The 24151-nt window shown below is 35.4% G+C and overlaps 2 protein-coding genes and 1 long non-coding RNA gene across 3 annotated transcripts in view; 1 reads left to right on the top strand and 2 right to left on the bottom strand.

Annotated features, from left to right (window-relative positions):
* Positions 1–285: 285 nt before the first annotated feature.
* LOC123712271 lies at positions 286–4657 on the bottom strand. Its single transcript, XM_045665281.1, has 5 exons — positions 4486–4657; positions 4199–4376; positions 3587–3775; positions 2080–2360; positions 286–496 (listed from the first exon to the last, which is right to left on the bottom strand). Exons 2-5 carry the CDS (start codon positions 4370–4372, stop codon positions 286–288), a joined length of 855 nt encoding a protein of 284 aa, XP_045521237.1. The 5' UTR covers positions 4373–4376; positions 4486–4657.
* A 495-nt stretch (positions 4658–5152) lies between these two features.
* On the top strand, positions 5153–8445 carry LOC123711982. Its single transcript, XR_006754028.1, has 5 exons — positions 5153–5351; positions 5775–5956; positions 6521–6701; positions 7206–7464; positions 8311–8445. It is a non-coding gene; the product is annotated as an uncharacterized LOC123711982 (long non-coding RNA).
* Positions 8446–9108: 663 nt separating this feature from the next.
* LOC123711726 overlaps positions 9109–24151 on the bottom strand; it is a 106457-nt gene continuing 91414 nt past the window's right edge. The window contains exons 3-10 of the mRNA XM_045664449.1: positions 22522–22723; positions 21987–22072; positions 18696–18825; positions 16583–16708; positions 16160–16275; positions 15143–15246; positions 14460–14955; positions 9109–13808 (exon numbers count right to left, since the gene is read on the bottom strand). Coding sequence (XP_045520405.1) covers positions 13055–13808; positions 14460–14955; positions 15143–15246; positions 16160–16275; positions 16583–16708; positions 18696–18825; positions 21987–22072; positions 22522–22723 — 2014 coding nt within the window. The 3' untranslated portion in view covers positions 9109–13054. The remainder of the gene's footprint in view (positions 13809–14459; positions 14956–15142; positions 15247–16159; positions 16276–16582; positions 16709–18695; positions 18826–21986; positions 22073–22521; positions 22724–24151) is intronic.

Genomic DNA, 24151 nt, shown 5'->3' with positions numbered 1-24151 from the left:
CGAAGTTTTTTTACCTAAAAAAAGAAAAAGGTGTTCTGTGCTTATTACGTGTATAGTCGAAAAGCTTACTACACAATTTTAATAGCGATTCCAATATTTGGCTCAATAACTAGGCAAAAATTAATTGGCTGGAGAAATCAAAGTTTAGATTAAATTTTTTAATTGGTTAATTATAATGTAAGCTTAATAAGTAGATTACGAATATCCTTTAGGATTTTTAAGTACGAATTATGCTGTGCAAAGCCACACAAATGTAGAATGAATGAAGATGAAAACTGTGAGCTTTTAATAGAAAAATAAGATCAGCATAGTTGTTCCAATAAAATAAACACCCACCAATCTTATAACAACTTTCAACTGCTTCAAATTTTTCATAACTTTCCTCTCTTGTTCCTGAAAGGAGAGCCGCCAACACTGGTTCTGCTCTTTAACATTCAAAGCTTTGTTTGGCTTTGGTACTACTAACCAATCTTTAGCTTTATCGTCACCTATATTTCTGAAATATTATAAACCTTTAATTTCCGTAAATAATCTTTTGGGGAAGGGTTTTATTAATGTAAAAGTATGGAATGTTACTCGAAGCATAATTGGTTTCGTTCCAAATTGAACTGTATCCAGACATCAGCTGGAAGAGGCGTATGTATTATAGGTCGACTAACAAAGCCTTTGAAATGGTAACGAAAGTAGAAGACGCTTAAATAGGCCCTAGTTAGGAAAAGGCGTTCTCAAAGAAGATCTGATCATATCATTGATATTGCCAACGGAAGTGGCTGCACTAAACCATTGACAGACAACATTAGAAGGAAAGTGGAAGAATTTACTCAATTAATCAGGGAGCGTTCAAGTATTACGTAACAAATTTGGGGGGGGGGGGGAAGGGTTCCTCTTGTAAAAAGTGACGATGCGAGGCGGGGATTGAATTACGCGTTATTATTGTTAATATTATTTTCCACATTCCAGGACCTTACACCACATAATGGTAAGTTTTAGGTATAAGAAGTCACTGGGGATGATCACGAAACGTTTTACTATTGGATACAGAAAACGTTACGGCACTTTTAATGGCGGGGGGGGGGTCTAGAATCTCTTGACGTTACGTGACGTAATACTTGAACGCTCCCTCAACAATATTTTCTTAGATTTTTGATAATGATGTTTTAATCAACAGATTCTTGGCCAGACAATCTAGGTCTGTGTGAGGTAAGAAAGCTCAATTCACATGTACTTGTTTTTTTTTGCCAAGACTCATCAAATTCCCCATATATCAAAAGTATTTGTGACTTAGGGAGTGTCATTCAAGAAAAGAACAAATTCGAATACGAATCCTTAAAAAGCCCGCAACGCACTAGCGAGCCCTCAAGCATTGTCCATGGGCGGAGATATCAGTTAACATCAGGTGATTCTCCCGCCCGTTTGCCTTGTGTTACAAATAAAATACGTAACGACCTCAGCATAATGATGGGTTTAAAAATACTATGATTCAAACCAGCTCCAATCTTAGCAATAAACAAGATATGTGAATACGTGATAGGTGTGCTTTGTAAGTATAATTGATTAAAACCAGTGGCGCCTACTTTTACGTCTGGGCCGGTTCTGTGTGTTTCGTGTTTTTTTTTCTAACAGGCAAGTAGATGATCAGCTTTCTACACCTATAACACGGTCGACTCTTCGATTCTTTAGCCGGTTTCTTCACGACGTACAGATTTTGACGCACATAGAAAAATCCATCAATGCAGTAGCGAGGATCGAACGTACAATCTCAGGGATCCTCTTAAGGAGCACGCTGAAGCCCAACACTGCTATTAGGTTAGCAGATTTACTGCAATCCCCCCCCCCCCCCCTGTCAGCAAATGTAAACAAAGCTCTCAAATATGCACAAAACGAATTAATTTTTTATAGGAATCCTCGAAAATGCAGTTCGTTTTTAAGCATAGACAATATGTGTAAAAAACGTAAGTAATTACTGTTACTTCCCCCTATAGCGCTTACGTAATACTTGACAGCCCTTATTCCCGAGTACCATTCGACACATTCTGTACTTAATACTATTTTACGGTTATACACTTTTCACTAACATACCTGTAACCTTTTGGCCAACGCGGTAGCATAAATCGTATGACAGGTACTAAATCCACATCAAGATAGAAAGATTCATTTTTATTCTCTATATTCAATGTATACGCTGGTCCCGAAGATTTATATTTTAACTCATACTTAACACCATTAACTGTCACCTCATTGTTCATAGCGTTAAGGGCCTTCTGTATTATACTGTGTAACCACTGACGAAATTTGTTTTGGAGAAGGTATTTGTCACTGTCACGCCAATCTCTTGTCACTTTGTGACAGTTTTCCCAATCCTAAAAAAACAATATACGCTCATCAATTTATCTAAATCCAAGATTGACGCTATCTGCTGTTACATCTGGAAGGTGAGAGTGAAAAAAGTATGACCTAGTCCAACATGCGTTGTGACGCGATATTAAATGTTTGTCTTGAGTTCGTATTTTTTTTATATCCCTTGACATTTTTAGCCATAACTACACAAATATGATCTTTGTAATTTTTTTCAGTTTCCAGGGATTGAATCTCGTAGCAGCATAATCCCTTTACTCTCAACAGCGACTGCGGTCCTTCAATATTCACTTTTTCTGCGCCCAATGTTCCGCTACGCTACGATATTGAAATAACTATATATAACTTCTATTCAATATTACAGAGTACCGCTGCAAGACTTGAAGTTTACTTAAAATACTAAAATCGTTGAGAGGAAGTTAATGTCTTTAATATAGAAGATAAACAAGTGCGACTGACTGCAAAAAAAAAAATATTTCTACACAATTTGAGCCTAGGTTTTTTTTAAGCAAGCTGAGCTTAACTCCGGAGACTATAATTATATGGAGGAATAAAATGTACTTCAAAGATGCACAAGACCAAATGTCTCTAATACTCTACATATATATCTAAGATACATAGCAATTATAGTAATAACATCAAAGAACAGATTAATTATTTTTAAAATGCAAATTCCTTATCATTTTTTAATTGAAACTATAGTTTATCTGATAGCCCCATTTTGATATTAAACTTAGGTTTTTAATAACCAAGATTATGTAATCAAATTAATTTATCTATATGTAATTATTACTCTCTAGCAAACACTTACTCTCTAAATCTTAAAAAAATAATTGGTCTAATGACACCTTTTTAACTAATCTATCTCTTTTCAATGCAATTTGACAGAATGTAAGAAAATAATACGAATAAGAAGGTAAAAGGGTGCAATAAAAATTAGTTTTTATTAAGTGTAAATAGTTTAAAATAAAATTGACCATAAATAGAGAAAGTTGGTCCCCTTGCTAAAATTCAGTAGTCAGTGCAGAAGAGAACTGTTGGGAACCTTTTTTGTTATGTTGGCAAGAGTAATCATTTTAAAACTTAATATAAAAAAGTATATAATTATTCTGATTAAATAAAATGAACAAAGGAAATAAGAATTATCTCAGTATCCATAGTAATCATCCAGTTCTCTTTCTGCACAGACTATACTGAACAATATTCATTTATTATGGAAATATATATACACCTTCTGCTTATCCAGATTATCAAAGGGTCTGCTAATTTTCATTTTGACAAATCCAGGCTGAGCATTCTCCAGTGTAATTCCATCCTCTCCATCCTCATAACTTATGGGTAGTCGTATTACTATGTTCATATCAAATTCATCTAATTTAGACACTTTGATACCATCATACACACTTCCAGCATAGAGTACCTTGTATATTAAAATAACTTTATGCCAAGTACTTAATCAATACATTTTAATCTTATTTACACATAAAAATTGTTTCAATTTATGCCAGAAAATATAATCTAAAAAAATATTTATGAGACTGTCTGTGGCTCTAAGATAATTTTAACAATATTTGTAATACATAAAATTATATTTTAAAAAGAAATACTATTCAGTAGGTCAGACTTTTCATGTATGTGTGTTTGATGATAAAAAATAAATGTATAACAAATCAAATTCTAACATTGTTATAGTATTTTGTTTCATAAGCAAATGTGGTAATTATGATTTATTCTATACTTTTAAAATGTTAATAATGTATTTTTCATCTTCATGAGTGCTACTAAAGATTTAAGACATACAAGCAGACATGAGTTCCTAAAATTATATAAAAAATGTACATACCTGTTTAGCATATTTACTAAAGTAATTACATTGCTCTTCCATCTTTTGTTTAACCTGTTCAAAGACACTGTTAAATACTTCTTGTGATTTCTTGAGATCCTTGTCTTTTAAGGAAATAAATTCCTTAAAAATTTCCCCAAGATACATATCTATATGTTTCCTTTTAGCTGACATATTCCTGAAACAGACACCGCATTTTATTAGTAACTACACTGTAAATATATAAAAAACGAAATTATAAACAAATATTTTAGCGATATATAATAACAATTATTAAAGTTACCTACGATTACTGTTTTAGTGATCCCTCGATGATATTAGCTATTAGATATGACCGTATTTCAAATACAATATCAATACCGGCACCGCCTCGGGGCTTGAAAGGTACGATAACAATATATTGAACTAATGAAGTATAATGATTCAATTTTCACTGAATCAAAGACAATAGTGAACAGAAGTCGTAAGTCAAATTGAATTTAAAATGTAAATGGGCATCGGTGACGTCGACCAATGGGGGACAAGTAAAATAATGTACTTGTTGATTTACTCTATTTTGATTGGTTCCTAATTGCCCAATGAGACAGCTTATAACTATAGTCCTTGACTGGGAAAGTACAGCCTTAAGAGTGTCTATAATAACAGTGAATTTTTTCCCGTGTTCGTAAAAAAATAATAAGTTTTTCCTTTTATCTTTCCTAAATGAAGTGTCGTTTAAATAATAATGTGCCCAGCAAATTTATTCATAATGCTGAAATTTAATTATATCATATGGCAATGTATCTATTGGATAGTATAAATATTATGATTATAAAAACAAAGTCAAAAGCAACACATTTATTTATGAAATAAACATAGATTACTATAGTAGTTGATAACTGATTTATTCTGTACTAGGACAAGTATTCGATTAGTGGTCACCATAGACAATTTTTTTTGGTATGTATAGGGTTCTTTAAAAATGTCAACAAGATTTACATTGTTTACAGAATTTAAATTGAATATCACTACAAAATAAAGAAAGTGTAATTTCCTTTAAAATCGTAAGGACTGTAACAAATCACTATTTAAAAAAATATTATATTTGTTTTTAAAACAAAGGACTACCTCATTTACGTCTAGTGAATATGAATTACTTAAATTAATATATCAAGTAAGTTGTACGACAGTTTTGATACCTTGTGTGGTGTACCCTGACCGCTGCCCTTGTTCACCGATAGGGCATGGGGCTCAAACATTACTTGCCTCTGTCATTGGTAACACTTCTACGACGAGGTCCCCAGACTTCGTTTTTTTGCAATCCGAACTTGGTTCGACGAGCCCATGAACCAGGAAATTGAAGACCTAATTACACCATCGCTTTGTAATTAAATGCATATATAAAAAAACAAAAAGGATTATGTATATAATTCCATGTTTTTCGTCTATTTTGTGTCAAGCCTTTTTTTAATTTCTTTAGATGTTTTTTCATCCTACGAAGAGAAAATACTATTAGTTTATTTTCCATAGATTACAAAGTACGCTTAAAATAGTCTATTAGTAGTTAGCGTTAGTGTCTTTAAACGTTTTATTACAGCTTAAGGTGACATGAGCAGCCGTGATAGTTGGGTTCCTCTGGCTGCAGGCCTGGTTGTTGGAGCTGGTTTGCTTGCACTCCTTTATAAGATGTTTTCGGTGACTTCCTATAGTAAAATTAATTTAAATCCTGCCTCTAATGCGTATATATGTGCATGTAAAGATGGCGACATTGATAGCGCAGTAAGCTTATATTATAATAATTTTATTTAGTTTTTTTTATTCTTTATAACCGGTTACTAAATATGGTTTACCAGTCTTTTCAATAAGGTTTTAGCAGCCTCTCTTTCTTAATAACACATGAAAAAATTGTCCAGTATATTTTCGCGTAAAGAAGGTAGTGAAAGGGTGAGACAAAACTATCGCCCGTAACGCTTGATTGCAATTAGTCCACATCTTTAGTCCAAATAACAAATACGTCACCAGCAGTGGTTCCGTTTGACCAATCATAAAGAAATGAACATTTGTTATTTTAAGTGGTAATTACGTATTACCTGTGTCGCCATAGACTATATACTGTTGGCAAACGACGATCAAACGGAACACGGCATGTTTTCGTCTTTCGTTTTAGATTCTAGGATAGATTTGTAATCTTGCATTTAATGTAAATTAGTTATTGCAATAAAAAAACACGTTAAAGGCGTTTAATCTTGATTGCTTTATACCTGTTACTTTTGGAAACGATGGACGATATTGTGGTATAATTTTATATATTATAAATTTAGCTATATAAAAAAACCTTTGTAGTGTAAAGTGCATAGTTCGAGTTGACAGAAAAGAAGAAATATTTTGCTACTTGTCACGATGGCTGTCACACGAAGACGACGCAAAAATTATTTTTGATACTAAAATAATATAAATATACAAAATGCTGTGGCGAGAAGCTTCTTAACACAAGTAAACTTCGTACCAATGCAATGTGTGATTGGTAAGGCTTATTTTCCATTTCTCAATAGGTTATAATAAAACTTTTTAACGGCTATAAACGCGAATTTATAAGTAAACTCGATGTATGGCCTGCTTACCAATCAGCGTTTTTATTCAAATCTATATTTGAAATATTATTATTTATATTAGTGATTTCGGTAACATTTGCGAGTTGCATATAACATTGTTGAAAATTTTGTATTATTTTATTAATTTCATTACTTTGTAAAATTAATTTTATTAATACGATTACAATATATACCCCAACATGACAACCCTACTTATTTATATGCATAATAAAACTGGAATACCGCGAGCTCGGGCCCAAACAAAAAATATTTGCATTGGACCATATATTCAATGGATTTGTGGCCGTTCTCACGATCACAACGGCAACTGCTAGTGCTATAAATTATAATCAAAGAAACATACAGGAATCTGATACCACGAAACCTTATGGGTTAAGTGTTAATATGAACTATCTTTCGTAACCGTAATTTTTAAGTGCGGAGGAATTAGAGCGAAAACGGCTCGCTGCTATTCGAGCACAATCACGTGGTACATCCCCACCCCCGGGATCCGGATGGCTGGACTGGATCTTTGGAGACAGTTCAGGAGGATGGTTTCCTATTATCGGAGGGTCCACAGTCTTCATGGCTCTACTCGGCCTGGTGTATCAAAACTTTGAGAGGATAAAGCAGTTTTTTGGCGGGTTCGGTGCAGGTGGCAAAAAATGGAAAGACCCATGCGAAGGACAAGTTCGGGTGAATTTTACTTTATTATTATTTTAGACTTTTGCTGTGGTTTTAATGATAATACTGACTTCATGTCCTATGTCCCCAGAAGGGGCAGAGGGCGGGCATACACATAGTTAATGATAAGAAATCATTAATTATCTTGTAAATAAACACGAAAGTTATTCAGCTGAAAGTCATAAATTGTGGCGGAGGCCATAAATATATTCGTTTATAATCTTAATTTTGAAACATAACCGACTTGCCTTAGACCCAAAAAGTTGACGGCGTGTGTAGGTGTGTAGACAGTATGTGATCTGTGCACATCTCATGCACAGATCACCTACTTTTCTATTTGATTGATAAATAATTTGGAAACATGTACAAAAATCTGTAATCCAGGCCCAAAAAGGTTGTAACAACAGATTTATTAATTTTATAATCTTAATTTCAATAATGGGAGATGATGGGTACGTCATATTCGTTTAAATTGAAAAAATCAGTTTTTTAAAAGAGTTACTACTCTTTTCATCTATATGTATTTATCAAGAAGACATTAGTCTTGTGACAATATCACAATGTAACGACAAATTCCCAGACAATTCGTTTAGACGTAGACGTTTCGTTCGTGCATGGATCACACCCGTCCAAAAGTGAATTTGTCTTTTTTTTATTAAAAGGTGTAATTTTAAAAAGTTGATATCATAGCTATATTTGTAATTTATGAAAATACTGGACCAACTTTGAAAATTGATTCTCTACACTACATAAAGGCAGGCAATAAAAAGCCAATTTAACTCAGTGAACGTTTTCTGATATTATTTTCAATAAAATATAGATGTCTCAATAGAAATTATAAACTGCCTTTATTTGCAGAAACCACCACCGAAGCCATTCAAGCCGTGTAGCTGCGATACCTAACAGAATACCTACTTCTTTAACGCTTGATCAATGTGTTACAGTATCGTGACTTTATTTAATTAAATGAGTTTTTATTCTATAGCAATATTATATTCTGTGTATTCAAATCACCTATATCTAATATATCCTATTTATAAGGCTGTTCGAATTACGTACAAATAATGGATGGTAATATGTTAACAGATTTAATAATTCCTTCAAGAAATAGCGTACCAATTTTTAAAAAAACCGGCCGCACGCTTGCAAGCCTTCTGGCAATGTGTGTCTATACTCTATGGGCGGCGGTATCACTGAACGTCAGATGAGCCACCTGCCCGTTTGCCGTGTTCTGTAAAAAAAAAAATGACTCACTGTTGAGGATCGCGTCACTCTACTTACACAAAAAATGAATTCAAGTATTCCTAAGACCGATACTTACACATCGTTATTATTATCTATAGCGAGATTTATTTCTCTTGTCTGTAATGTATTAAGGCAACTAATCTAGCTACGTAATCGGTATATTGAATTGAATAATGCTAGGAAAGGTTCCTATCATAAAATTATTTCGAGTTGATGTTATAAGTGAAACTAACGAAACGATGTTCCGCATGATATTCAAACTGGAATTTAAAAAAATCGCTTCCCGTGTAAGATTGATGTTTTTGATTGATTTTATTTATTGTCAACTTCAAGTCGTACGAGTTTCAGACCCGAATTGAGTGTCCGAATAAAGAAACTTACCAGTCTGGGGATAGAAAATAAAACAGCGAATTGAAACAAAATATATTTATTACCACATCTTACAAATGAAATCCTTGGGCCTCGTGGGCTCAACTATGAATAACTATTGCAAACCCGGGCTTGACACAACCGTAACGAAATTCTAAGTTAGTGCCTTAAAGGAACGTTAGCTATACAATAACTTAATTCACGATTTAGAAAATATGAGATGGTAACATTAAGTACGGATATTTTATAGCCACCTCATGTGATCTAAAAAGTTAACTATAACTATAAAAATAACTAAAAACTAACATTCAACTGATATGCGTTTGTGGTGGCAAGTGCAGTCTATCCGAGATAAGTACGGCATAAATTAGGCAAAGTAACATTTACCTTATACATAAATGTCGTTAGTCGTTTACGAATGGACGTTCTCAAATATAATGCTAACTCAAAAGTGTCGGTAAAAACGTAATTTACGTTGGTAAAACAGTATAGCAATTAATGTAAATTTCGTTTACCAATACAAAATCGTGGTTATTGCGATTTGCAATTTGTATTGTACGTAAATATATGAAGTCTATTCGTATGAATTCTCAATCTCCCATAGTACGGTAGTAAAATCGGATACGCATACAAATGTGTAAATTGCCCTAATTAGTGGTGTAAATCAGAATTACCACAATAAATAACCACTTCTAAAGTACGTAACATTATTTATTAACGGAAGATTCTAGTGTAACGTGGCAACACAAGGGAAATTATTTATTATATTAATTGACTAACGTTTACGATAACAATGAATTAGTTTAATGCACGATAATAAGTAGCGATAACCATTATCTCATTCGCTCGATCCTACTACATATTAGTTTTTTATTCGAGACTGATATTAACAAAAAAAAATCAATTAGTTTAGTTTTGTTAGTACATATTTTGCTTTAGAAAAGTGAAATCACCACGAGATATTTTTCAAGCGACTTTCTAGCGGCTTTACACTTTTGTAACTGATTAACAGACTCTTCTTTATAGGCCTTGTGTCTTGTATTCTTTTTAACGAATGCGAAACCACAACTAACGAATTAATAAACACAGAGAAATACTATACTTTAACGGACATGTCACCTCATTAGAGTCTTGAAATTTTACATCAATCACAATTTCGCCGAGCAACAAAACAAGGAACTGCGCCCTTACTCTGTAACTTTCAATAGCGATAGCGATACCCACCGCAACGTTTGAATGCAAGTTCGATGAAGTCATGAAAACACGCTATTATTACGAAATAAGTATAACAATTTTTTTATAGTATATTAATCACAACGATTGCTCGCTATTTGCGTCTGAAAATCTAGTTTCGGATTTAATTTAACCGCTAAAAATATCTCACGGGACTACACTTCAGAATCGAGAAAACGAAAATAACAAGTACTGGACGGATGTTGTTGTTCTGAAACGTGCTTTAAACAATAACATTTACAACTGTTCCCTTCCGGGAATAAATGGCTGTGGTGTGAGGAACTAATTGGTGAGGGAAATGTCTATTGCGGGAAATGATAGGAGAGTTAAGGAAAACAGATACAGAGTCAAATCTAATACATTTTTGACGTACGGCTGTACTTAGGGCCAAGACTCGGAGAGATCCCTAGCCACCGTTTCGAATGACTGTAGCTGCCGGATTCGTCTTTCAAAAGTTAAGAAAAATAATTTTGACAGAATGAAAAAAAAATTGTGTAACCGGAAATCTCGAAATCGAAAGAATTTATAGTCCACTACAATATTATCCAACAACAAAACAACTGTTTGGCACTGATTAAATCGGGTTTTTTATAGATTTAAAATATATTTACATTCAAAACACCCTGAAGATATGATAATGACAAAAATATGTAATTTATTTATTTCACAATTATGAGGTATAGCCTCGATAATATGAATAATTATTTATATGACCGAAATAATAAACACCACGGGGTTAGAACGCACTCGAAGCTGTTCCTCGAGTCGACGCCTACGATATACGACAAAATTATTATTTATATATTTTTCTATTTATATTCTCACGCTATAATATGCTAGCTTTTTGTCGTTCGCGTTGCACAAGCTATAAACATCGTCAAACATGGTCTGTTAGAATTATCTTACGTCACGTGACACACTTTGTTCATATTCACCGGTGCCGTTTCAAGGACCCAGTCCGCCAATATAAATAATGTTTTATTATTTTCGAATATTCAATAAACCTTTTTTTATTACACGCAAATTACGGCCCGTATCGTTCTCGATACCCCAACGTCAAATCGACGTTCAAGAACTGTCGCTTCTGAAGTTTGACATCTGACAGACGTCAAACTTGACATACGAAAATAATAACTGTCATATTGACAACATTCCAACCCCGCATATTAATAAAAAAATATTGCAACTTTCGTGTTAATATTAAAAATATAATACCAATTTATAAAACCTTCGATATACTTATACTAAGTGCAATTAATTTATGTTGGACTAAGTGACGCGTTTGAGACTAGAAACGCCCCACTATTATAAATAATTTTGTTATAGGACGAATTTGCGAAACGATGAAAAATAATTTCGAATAGTTGCCACTCTCAAAAAATATATATACACGCGAACTGGCAAGTAACGTAATACTGTATACATAAATTAAATCTATATAAATTATCATTAATTTTTAATTCTAAATTATTTACACTGTGTCTAAACGTCGCTATTGAAAAATACATATCCATCGAAATGGTTATTCGACTTATGTCTGGTCTCTATAACAATTGCAAAATCCTCCGAAATTTAATAAAATTTCTGTAGTTTAAAAAAAACTTTTAAATAGTCTGGTAAAACTATCCATCCATATTCCAATATGTTATGGAATCCGAAAATTCCAAAAGACCTCCGAGTTCTAGCATCCATAATATCAGCTATGAGAAGAAAAATCTACGTCAAATTCTCTACCTTCATTTATTAGGACGGTTGAAGGCAGTTGTTAAAAGCCTATAGAGAATTGACGATTTTCACGAGGTTTCAGGTTCAAATTATTCGTTTGAATTTTCTGTTCCCGTAAATAATCACTATTTACTCTTCAGTATGATTTATTTACCGATGTTTAATAGAACCGAACGTGAAAAACATTGAAATACGGACGGATAGTGCTCAATATAGGAACCGAGCATAAGTCGTCAAAACGTAGGCCATCACTGGTCAGTATTAGTCTATATCTCTACAACTGTTACATAATCTCATATATCCAAAGAAATGCTTAGTATATTCAGTCAAATAAACGCGGAATCGTCATTAAGTGCTTCCAGAAACTGTAGAACCCAACACGAGATTCACAGACTAACTGTCACATGGATACTTTTTGACAGATGGGAGAATTAGTTCGCACTTTGTTGTCTATGAATCTTCCAAATAGTGAGAATAACTGTCAAAGAAATCCCGACAACTTGTCAACTCCATAGTGTAGCTAGTGGAAATTGAAATTCTTTAAGAACGAAATAATCATTTACACCATCAATATGATTTGTTGTAAAAGAAATATATAAATGAATAACCACAATTTCTGAAAGCACCGTGTTCATATATTGTCACAAACGTTTCACCCTTGGCACTAGCCTTGAAATACTGCTTAACAATGTATACCGATAATATAATATTGTTCTCGCTTTGTATATAATATTTAGGGAATATAAATAATTTTTAAATTTTATTAACTCTATTTGGAAGTCACTGAACAATTTGACACATGACAAAGTCGTGGCGAGCTCTAGCGGACGCGGTCTAGCAAAGGCGTCACACCTTTGAGATTTAGTCACGTACGCGGGCGTATACGTAGACACCTCACGTATACGTACGTCTGTCTATCAGTGAGTTAACGGATTAAAAATTTAACACTGGTTTTAACTCTACTGACAACCAAATTTAATTGACCGCACAATCACTTCTGAGATCGCCTCTCGACTTCGTATCCCTTACGTTATGACTTTTTATCGAAGAGTGGCAGTTTCGATTTGACGGCTCCCTCGCAGATCATCAGTCTCTGGGCGACGCATTTCCTCCCGCACCCTTCTTCCCCCACCACTTCCATCCGACTCCCCGCGCTCCTATGCTTGACGTCAACGAAGTATTCCTTCTCGGTCTTCTCCTTACCGAACTTGCCAAAGTTGCTCATTTTGACCCTCTGCCCCTTGAACTCGCACTTGAAGTCGGCGCCTTTTCGTTCGAAGTACTCGACGATTTTGGATATTTGCGCGGATCTGACGTGACGGGGGATCCGGTCGTCGTAAATGTCGGAGCCGAGGGACGCGACGTCCTCCGAACTGTCCGTGTAGACGCTCGAGGTGCGCTTGCAGGAGAAGAGGTGGGAAGGAAAGTTGAGAACCCTCGGGAGGACGCGGTTGAGTTCGTCCTCGTCCAGTGGACGATGGGAACACTGCACGCGGCCGACGCAGCAGCATTTCGTCAGGACGTGGTACTCCCGTTCGATCTCCTCGGTGTCGAGGAGGCCGCAGAGGAAGGGCGAGGCGTCGTTTTCTCGGACGGACTCCTCGTCGTCGAGGCTGCGGAGGGAACTCACTGTGGTGGAGAGGGCGGAGTCGTCGGGCAACGTCGGCCGACGTCGCAACACCCGCTCGTATAGGACGAGGCAGTCCGTGCAAACCCGTACACGGGGCTGATCCTCGAACTCGTCGCCCGAGCGGTCACTGGATTCGCGACGCCACCACCAACACCTGAAATGGGATATTTCGTTTATATATTCGTTTAAAATATTGTATTCGAGGATGTGAATTTCGGTAAAACAATTAGACAAGTGCTGTTACAGATCTAATTTAAAATCACTTAAGATCCTTTTAAGCTCAATATGAAAATGTAGGATTAAATATATATAATTATACTAACAAAAATCAAAAAAGTTAAAATATACATTCGTAATTACTTAAATTAAACAAAAACAAATAAAACCCAATACTTACAATGTTTTATAAAAAATGTATATATACACCCAAAATAGATAAATAGAACAATAAACTAGAAATAAATATAAACTTGCTATATGTATGCCATCAATGCCACATCAAATTCGAACAATGTTCTATGGTTTGCTCAGTTGACTGATCGAGTTTATTACGTCTACCCACATTTTTGTTGATGTTTTGTTATTTTATATACCTACATCTGTGCGCTTTAATTATGTATCTTAGTTGTATAGAAATTTTTATCAGTAAGTGAATTATGTGTGCAATTCTTATGAGAAATAAATTTATTATTAAACCGTAAAAATAAGAAGCATATTTTTAAATCTCTTATTTTGCAGATGTGGCACATACATTTAAACAGACATTGTAGTAGCTATACTATATATTTAAAACACAAAATCGTACCTATGACATCCCATAAGCGAGCACGGACACATGGCGCCATAACTCGCGTGTCCAAAGTCCTCATTGGCCACTGAGAATATCCCGCTCTCGCACGACCCGCGGCGTTTTAGTTCAGAGTCGCTCAGCTTCTGTTTCCTACTGAACACCGGCGAGGGGGGAAGCGACGACGATCGCGGCTCGTCCGAGGTGGGGTAAAGATTGGGGGGGTCGCCGCTGGAGCATCGATTCCGGGGGGTCCCGGAGCCGCCTCGTGGAGGATTTGTTTCAAGTATTTTGTGGACCCCGCGGAAGGTATGCAACGCTCGCTTCGCGGGTCGGGGGGCCGCGTGGGTGTCCCGGAGGAGCATTATGTGGGCGAGACGATGGAGACGGGCGAGGGATGGAGGGGCGGGGGGTGCCGGGTCGAGGGCGCAGGCGGAGCGATGAGGGGGAGAGGGGGGAGACACGCGGGACATGCATTCCAACTCGGATAACGAGCGACGGTGAGCGGCGCTACCTGTAACATTGTACACAGATGCTACAGTCACAATACATTAAAAAACACAAATATTTTTTGCATCTGTTTTTTTACACATATTATTTACGGCAACAGGGTCTTTCCTATCAACCACAAAGAATTATTTCACCAACGTCAAAGGCTAAGCTTATTTTTTCCCTTATATTATAAGCAAGATTATACTAACGTGTATCTCTGTGTGGGTGCGTGCCTGTCTCCGAACGCATCCGTAACGGCCGACGCCACGCCCACCACGAGTACGAACGACCGCAGGACGTGTCCGCCTCCTCACTGCAATTCAAATATCAAATATCAGCATATTCTTAATATTTTTACCAAATTAATTAATATATAGGTGGGTAGAACTTAGTTTTAATGGAAATTTATTAAATTATCGTTATAATTTTTTATTTATTGCTATTATCACGCCATTTTCCCGAAGTGGTAGGCAGAGTGACAACGAATCTCTTGCTTCAAGCATTTTGAATTATTTTCGTTTATAATTGATACGGTTTAATAATCGTAACTAATAACATTATAAGTTGCTGGTAGCCGAATTAAAAATCCGATTATTGATTATAATTGTCTATAGTATTGTTTTTGGTTAACATAGCTTTTACATATTGAAAGAAAACATTTTTTTACCGGATTAAAGCTATTTGTATTATAATAATTTACATAATTTTAAATTTAAAATTTTCTGACGTTTCGCGTGCTTTACAGCGTGCGTGGTCACGGTGACTGAAGACAAAAGGTGTTGAATGTCAAAAGTATCACAGCTGCAGAGAAAGTTGTGTTATCTGTATTTATTTCCCAGGAGTTGGTATCGACTAAAGGATGACGGGTTTTGCAGAAATGACTCACGGTGTCCTCTATTTTCGCGGATTGTTTGTCTTGGGGTTTTAATTTGGATATTACTGGATCCCAGGTGTTTGATAATTTAAGGCCGTCTTCTCTATAGATTGGGGTGTTTTTTTATTTCAATGGCTTCGCGTACCAATATTGGGAAAAATCCTTTTTCTTTCTCAAGTACTTTTTTAGAAACAAAAGAATTTAAAAGCCAAACTTTAGAAGCTATGCAAATAATTATAAGTTTAAAATAATACAAATAGCTTTAATCCGGTAAAAAAATTGTTTTCTTTCAATGTCTGTTACAACAAAAAGAGCCGTAGTGGATCATATTTTTTTTAAGTAAGTTTAATACCTGTCATAAGTGTTAGTGGAGGCGTGGCAGCCCCATGCCGCGTCATCTAGGCCTTCCTTGATCTCGGCCAACTTGCTCACTATCTCTGGGAATAGCGGTCGCGCCTTAGGCTCGTACTGAAACATTTTTACATTTTACCAAATTTTATAAACATGTTTCCAAAATTCTACAGACTTTACAACAATTATAAATGGTATAATAAATATCTTTACATAAAAGTAGCGTTCAATCTAAAAGTAATTTTATTATCTGTGTCACGTTATGAAATCATATTTCTGTAGATACTTAAATGTCAAATTAGATTAGACACCTGTCATATATAACAAACGTCAACTGTCATCTTAGAGAGCCGGTTCTCGTGAAAACAAACGTACTCAAGATTTATCCAAATCAAATATATAATTCACAATCATAATCACTTACAATGCAGCAGTTGAAGGCCAATCGTAGGAAATCTGGCACGGTGTGCTCGTCACAGAGTTCCACGAACGCCATGTAGTTCAGACCGAAGTTATCCGTACGAGGCAGTACGTCCGGATCTGCGTCCACCTGTAAAAAATAATAAGTTTACTTAGGATGACTGATACAGCAGCCTCTCACAAGCCATGTATGCAGGATATGCACATAGTATTGTCTTTTGTTAAAATAGCTTTTACACATTAAGAAAAACACTTTTTCAACGGATTGAAGCTATGTATTATTATTAAAAACTTATAATTATTTACATAATTCTAAATTTTAATTTTTTTCTGACGTTTCGCGTGCTTTTCAACGCGCGTGGTCACGGTGACTGAAGACAAAAGGTGTTAAATGTCAAAAGTATCACAGCTGCAGAGAAAGTTGTTTTATCTGTATTTATTGCCCCGAAGTTGGTGTCGACTAAAAGATGAAGAGTATATGCACAATATTCCATTACTCTTATAATTAGATGGTATGTCAACACGACGGCAGCATTACGAGAGCAGACACAACATTTACAGTGAATTTAATGTCTCCTGACTCATCAATACCTACAGGCATTTAAAATAAATCATTGGCGCCAAAACCTTTTAGGTCTGGGCCTCAGATTTCTGTATCTGTTTCATGATCCTTTGTCAATCTAATAGGCATGTCGGTGAACAGTCTCTTATGACATACACTGTCGACTTTTTTGGGTCTAAGTCAAGCCGGTTTCCTCACGGTGTTTTCCTTCATCGTTTGAGCTGATGTTAAATACGCACATAGAAAGAAAATTGGTGCACAGCCGGGGATCGAACCTACGACATCAGGGATGAGAGTCGCACGCTGATGCCACTAGGCCAACACTGCTCTACAGGCATTTAGTGCGTATAGTATTTTATCTTTTGATTCTGGCCTTTTCCAATTCCGCTATGTACATATATAGTATCGAAACTCTAGAATTGTATTTTAATATACAAGACGATTTTCTTTCAATATCGTTGCAATATTTACACAAATAATCGTATACTGAAGGATGATCGTCTACCTGTCTATTAAGGAAAATAACTGTTCACGAAATCTAAAAGGTAGCGTATATATGTCGCAGTAAAGTAGTTAAATCAGAGAGTTAATTGAATCTCTAGACAGATAATTAAAAATCGATATTGAATCAAGTCGCTAAAGTTCCGTCAGACAAGTGAGTGAACGAAACGTTTAACGAGTTTCCTAAACGTTCCTAGGCAACAAGACTAACCTAACCATAAATAATAAACCAAACACGGAATATCCAAGCTCCCAGTTCTTCATGATCACACCTAAATACCAATAACAAATGAAATAATCATGGCGGAGTCTTGTTTTACATTGTTAATCAACACGCTGGCTTTCGCTCAGACAGATAGTTAAACGTTTTCGACGTTGCTTTATTTCGACTTGATTGACTATCGACATTTAATTAACTGTCTAGAGATTTAATTAACTATACGATTTAACTACTTTACTGCGTCATATATATTTTATATGTATATTCATTTACTTCATCTCTTTTATAGTGCGAATTTATTGAAATTTTGAAAATTAATCACGCGAAATCTCATCACAGTTCCATAAATAAAGGAAACAAATGATGGAAAGCTAAAGTATCACCAGGAATGGCGAAACAAATTAGCAATAATAACATGTAACTTAAGACAATTAGATGACGCGTTCGAGCATCGCGCGTTCATTGCACGACAAATCGTAATGTAATTTATGTATGCGAAACATTTGCGCAAACTAATACTAAATTAAAAAAAACTACTTGTCATTAAAAATTATATAAAATGTAAAAAGTACAGATTATCCGGTTTAAACTGAGTTTATACATTTATTATCTGTTTAAATTGAATTTAAATGTAAACTATACCAAAGTCTCGCGTATTTTACAGACTATGGTGACAATTAATTGAAATTAAATTTATTGAATCCAATTTAGGCCCAAATTTTTTACAGTGTTTCTGTAAAAGTATCATACTGACAAAAACAGGGACAAATGCGTTTACAATAGAACAACGACTTACGTACGTATACACTTAATATGGGAACCTGTAATACTTACTCTGGCGATAAGTTGGCACAGTATAATCCCGTAGGAGAAAATATCAGATCGGTGGTCGTACCACCTGCCACGAAGGCATTCGGGGGACATCCACCAAGGCGATCCCACGCTTGGTAAACGATATCCATTACTGAAATGAAAAAATTATATATATTTATATACACTTATTTATGTCACATAAAAAACGAAAAGCATGGAATTGGGTAGAGATGGCTTCAACGTTCGACAGTCATCCCTGAGGTTTGTATCACGTATAGTCCCTGAGGTATGTATACGACAAAAAGTCGAAGGCATGTATCACGCACAGGAGGCCGATCACCAACTTGCCTATTTGATTGACAAATCATGATCATGAAACAGACACAGTAATCTGAGGCCCAGATATAAAACAGTTTTAGCGCCACTGATTTATGTAAAAATGCTAAACAATAAACAAACAAACTATATAGAAATTTATACCACACATAGCCACAGAGACTAAACTTTTCAAATTTGTTTAATTTTTTTTTTTGTTATTACTATGTAGGTTAATACAATTGTAGATATATGATTGTTATGTTTAGGTTCTAATAAACGAACTATATTATTTATTATTTTAAAATAAATTTCATATCAACATAGCTTTGTAGGTTATTTTTTTCAACTCATAAATAACACTTTTAAGTTCAGGTTTACCACAAGGACATAAATTGGTGTCTGAAAATTTTCCGATCGATAACGAATAGGCAATTAGCAAATGACCGATGGGGTGACTTCCAGTCAATACAGTACTAGTGTCCGAGGGAACCGAATTCCCTCATCACTTCACATTTTTCGAGGGTTATTTTTGCAAGGGAGGCATTTCTATTATTTTTCGAGGGTCCCGAAATTACTCATTAAGTTTTCTTTGGTATGAATGTATACGTAATACAACAATCTACCATGACACTTGTTTTTATTTTTATTTTTTTCTAATATGATGTAATATGAGATAAAAGGGCAGGAGTTTTGTTAAATGATACCACCGCCAATGGACACTAACATTGATATAAGGCAAGTGCGACCTAAGTCTAATTGGTTCGGAAATACTTCAGTGGGCAGCTGGCATTTACCATGGAGAGTATTAATCCGAACAACTATTCGGATTAATACCTGCAGCTGAGTTTCATCATCGGACGTCGAGGCAGAATACAAAATTCCACCCGTATCACCTCGACGTCCGCCGTTCCACGACTGAGCGTTTTTCAAGGCAATTTTTGCCGCGCACCACCGCTATGTGGAACCAGCTGCCCACTGAAGTATTTCCGAACCAATTCGACTTAGGGTCCTTCAAGAAAAGAGCGTACAAATTCTTAAAAGGCCGGCAACGCACTCGCGAGCCCTCTGGCATTGAGTGTCCATGTATCACTTAACATCAGGTGAGCCTCCTGCCCGTTTGCCCCGTATTTTATTTAAAAAAAAGGCTCATGTTGACACATCTGTCATCACAAACGCAGCCTATTTTCTGCGCAACTTTTTGGAGTGTATTACAGTTTTTAATTTTCAACCCTTTGGCATACTCCAATCTTTATTGTCTCGCATGGGTAAAGACTGAAAGCTGAAGATATTCTTGCGATGCTGGGTTTGATTAGCGAAGAAAAAATATCGTTTCAGATGCAGAAGGTTTAGGTTTAAAACCAAAGAAATTTTGACACGATGGCCTAGTGTATATAATTATTATCTAACTTAGATTTTGCGTACTTCCGCAAATCGTTCACGCATGGCAAAAGTAAAGACCTGTATACAGCTTGATAAATTGTCCAAACTTGACAAATGACCCAACATTCGCACGCAACGTCGCGTGATTAGCTTTCTCATTCACGTGACGAGAGGCGTTAATTGCGAACGGTGAATGAGATGCGATCATTGATAGATTGAGAAATTTTCCGTTCAGGTCTTATTGGTACTTTAGACTAACTGTCAAAAGGAATAATGGTCGTTTTCATTCTTGATTACTTAAACTAATATTAAACAAAAAACTAAGTTTGACTATCGGTTGAATTTTGAACCAAATTAGTAGTTTACAAATTAACTAAACCTTTTATCTATTATATAAGTATGTCAGCCTCGACGACCAATTATTATTTCAGCTGCAGGTCCGAACACTCTTCATTGTAGATGCTGTAGAAGCAGAGAGACCCTACATCTCTAAGCAACGGCAAGGGACCAAGCCTCTCGATCGTCGGCGATTCCAACCACTCTTTGTTGAATACGGTCAAGTGGAAGGAGCTGGTACTGGCGAGCTCCAGCCCAAAGGGGAGATAAGGAAGAGTGGTGGTGTAAATTTTGGCCTTGTTGAGCTTCTTGAAGGCTTAGCCTTTCCCTTCAAATGACCGCGAAACTGAATGTCCTTCGATATGTCAATGCCCAATATTCCGATACTAACTGTGGTTTTAATAAGATTCTCTTCGAAGAGAGGAGTAGCGACAAAGGGTCCTTTTAGCACACAAACTTTATAACAGGCATAACACGTTACCCCTAATAACATAAATACCAATGTTTTTTAAAGGAAAAAAAATATTTATTCGACAGTTAGGAACCAAATTTATCCGACCCCGTTCGAATTAAGACAATATTTCATGGCCAATAAACTCTCATTAAGTTTATAGCCTAGGGGACGGACTGTAGGGTAAACATTTTTAATAACATCAAATAGAACTCCCGTGCAGGGTGCATGTGTGTGGACTGTGGAATGTGTCTTGGACGAATGTATTTTTTGCGTCTACCTTCATTTGTTTTAATTTTATTTTTGCTCTTAAATTTCACATATGTTAAAATAAGGATCTGATTATTCTATGCTATATTTATGAAAATATGCTATAGGAGAGACACGAAAACTTAAGAAGGCGCTGCACCGATCATATTCATCCATTCTTCACAAAAAGAGATTGTCTAGAATCTATGGGTTTGGGTTCTAAAATTTGGAGTAGGAAAAGCTAAGCGCTTAGTGTAACAACCGTACCTATTTCAAAAACATTTTAACATATATAGCAACGAAACCAGATGCCCACTGAAGTAGTTCCGAACCAAATTCGATTTAGGTTATTTCAAGAAAACATTGTACCAATTCCTAAAACGCCGGCACCGCACTCGCGAGCCTTCTAGTAGTGTTAGTGTCCATGGGCAGCGGTATCAGTCGAGCCTCCTGTACTATAAAAATCTCTCAAATACTAAGATCTAAGAATTAAGGGTTTACTACAATTAGATTAACCATGTAAGAATGCGATATATTATTAGATTAATAATTTTGTGTCTAATCTACGGATTACTTACATCGGATGAGGTATTTTCGCCGCCAAACCAAAGTCGGCGACCACTGCTATGTATTCACCATCGGTATTTTTTCTTAATAATACATTCTGAAAAATTATAGGAATCTTGTAAGATACGCTACAATCGAACTTAAACATAATTTTGAGAGCTGTCAACCATTTTCATGTATGACGCTCTATGTTTGACAGCGCTCATGACGAGATTGTGACATAATGTTTTGTATTTTTGTTAAATGCGTATTTCTTATAATTACGATCAATTACAGAGAGACAACATTATATTTTTAAATAAGGCACTCGCGCCATACAAAACAACAAACATTTTTAATTTTGAATTTGTATTTAGATCTCTTGTTAGTGAACATTTCTTCCTCAAATAATGACACAGCCTATATAGCACAAAGCTTAGTAACTATAAAAAACTGTATTCAAAACATTTACAAACAAACAAAACAATTCTAAAAACTATTTCATAACAAATTTCTTTAAATTAGATGTCTACTGCATTTTAGACAGTGGAAGCGGTAAATCGGTACCTTAGAAGTAAGATCCCTGTGGAAGACGCCAAGCGAATGCAGATACATCAGGCCCTCAGCCATGTCTGCAGCCAGCGACACGCGCAACGGTTGCGGCAGAGGCTCAGGTGGTCTGCTGAGGATAAGTTGTTCCAATGAACCGCCCTCCATGAACTCTGTCAGTGCGTGGAGCTGGCCTTCGTGCACGCATACACCCATGAACCTGGAATTTAGATTTCAGATTGTTAAACTTTACACTGTGACGAAAGATGGCCCTGAATCTTCCGAAGACTTAAGTGTTTTAATTTATTTTCCAATAATCATCCGAATTTTCTGGACATCGAGCTAAACAATGACAAGTAGAAAAGACATCTTGAGTGCGAACCCAAAATACTAGTTAGCTTTTGAAATCTGTGTACGTAAATTTAATAACCCTACATTCAAATTTATTAATTCAAACTAATTTAACTTAACATCTAATCAAATACATATAAAACATGTACCCCTTTGTTTGCACATAGAACCGGCCGTAATGAATAGCAAATTATAATACTATTAAACATTCAAAACGATACTGACGAGCGAATGTTACGAAAATATTAACGAAGCAAATTCTGTAACGTTCACGTTATTGAAGGCAATTTTAACCGTACCTATAATGTTTGCAATTCAGGGCGAAATACATATTGAAAATGAAGGCGGAATATTTTAAATATCAGCCAGTCTTAAGATTGTTTATTTTTTGTGGGTTCAACATTTGTTTCAGCGAGAACCGAGAATGTTACGTGTTTAACTATGTTACAGTGATACACACGCAATTCTTATATGCTTTATTTAAAATTCATATTGTTTTTATAATCCCAATAAAAACATTGGAGAATAAAGAATTCCTTGTGTAACTTGATAACAAATAATTCTAGTCGGAGTTGCGAGCGCTTTCCAAGATACAATGGTGCGGAAAACAAACAATTCGTAAGATATTTCATAAGTGATGCTTTAACCTTAGTCCTTTCCCCTCATCAAAATTCATAAGCACGATGCTCGAATTCAGGTTGTTTACACGTAGAGTCAGATGTTAATAACTTCTTACTTGGGAACTGGTGTGTAATGCTTTAAAAAAAAATAGATTTAAATCCCGAAGGAAGATTTGAAACTCTTCCATCTTTTAATCTGCTGTCTTACGTATATAATTAATATAAAACTTTTTTGTTCTAACGCATGTTCAAGAACATTTCCTTTACGTATAACAAAAAGTCATTGACTTAGGAATGTTAGACGCAAGTTCAAACAACTAAGCCAAAACTTTAAAGATTTATAAAAAAAACTATATACTTTTTTGTCCCATTTCAAATTTATTGAAATTAAGATTCTTTTAATAGTTACCTACAGTTACACCCGTTATCTTAAAACTGTTTTGACTCGATTCAAATGCCAATTAAGCATCGCGTGCGATCGGCATCTAAGTAGTGAATTGCAACCACCATAAAAATATAGGAATCGTACACGCAATAGAAAGTGTTTCCTAGGAAGTATATGTATATTGAAAGGGCACATAACACGCTTATTAACCATTGATTTATCACGAGATTATTTCTATAATTGAGTCTGTAAGTGACTTGAGTCGCATACGAATACGCCACATATCTAACTA

This window comes from Pieris brassicae, chromosome 7, assembly GCF_905147105.1.
Source record: "Pieris brassicae chromosome 7, ilPieBrab1.1, whole genome shotgun sequence".
Classification (NCBI taxonomy): domain Eukaryota; kingdom Metazoa; phylum Arthropoda; class Insecta; order Lepidoptera; family Pieridae; genus Pieris; species Pieris brassicae.
This window is presented reverse-complemented; position numbering and strand designations above follow the sequence as displayed.

What these genes read in the sequence shown, in the direction of transcription:
- LOC123712271 (XM_045665281.1), bottom strand. Translation starts at nt 4,372, where the DNA reads ATGTCAGCTAAAAGGAAACATATAGATATGTATCTTGGGGAAATTTTT. An exon ending in TTAGTAAATATGCTAAACAG is followed by an intron (nt 3,776 to 4,198) that starts GTATGTACATTT and finishes TTAATATACAAG; the next exon opens with GTACTCTATGCTGGAAGTGT. An exon ending in ATAATCTGGATAAGCAGAAG is followed by an intron (nt 2,361 to 3,586) that starts GTGTATATATAT and finishes TTGTTTTTTTAG; the next exon opens with GATTGGGAAAACTGTCACAA.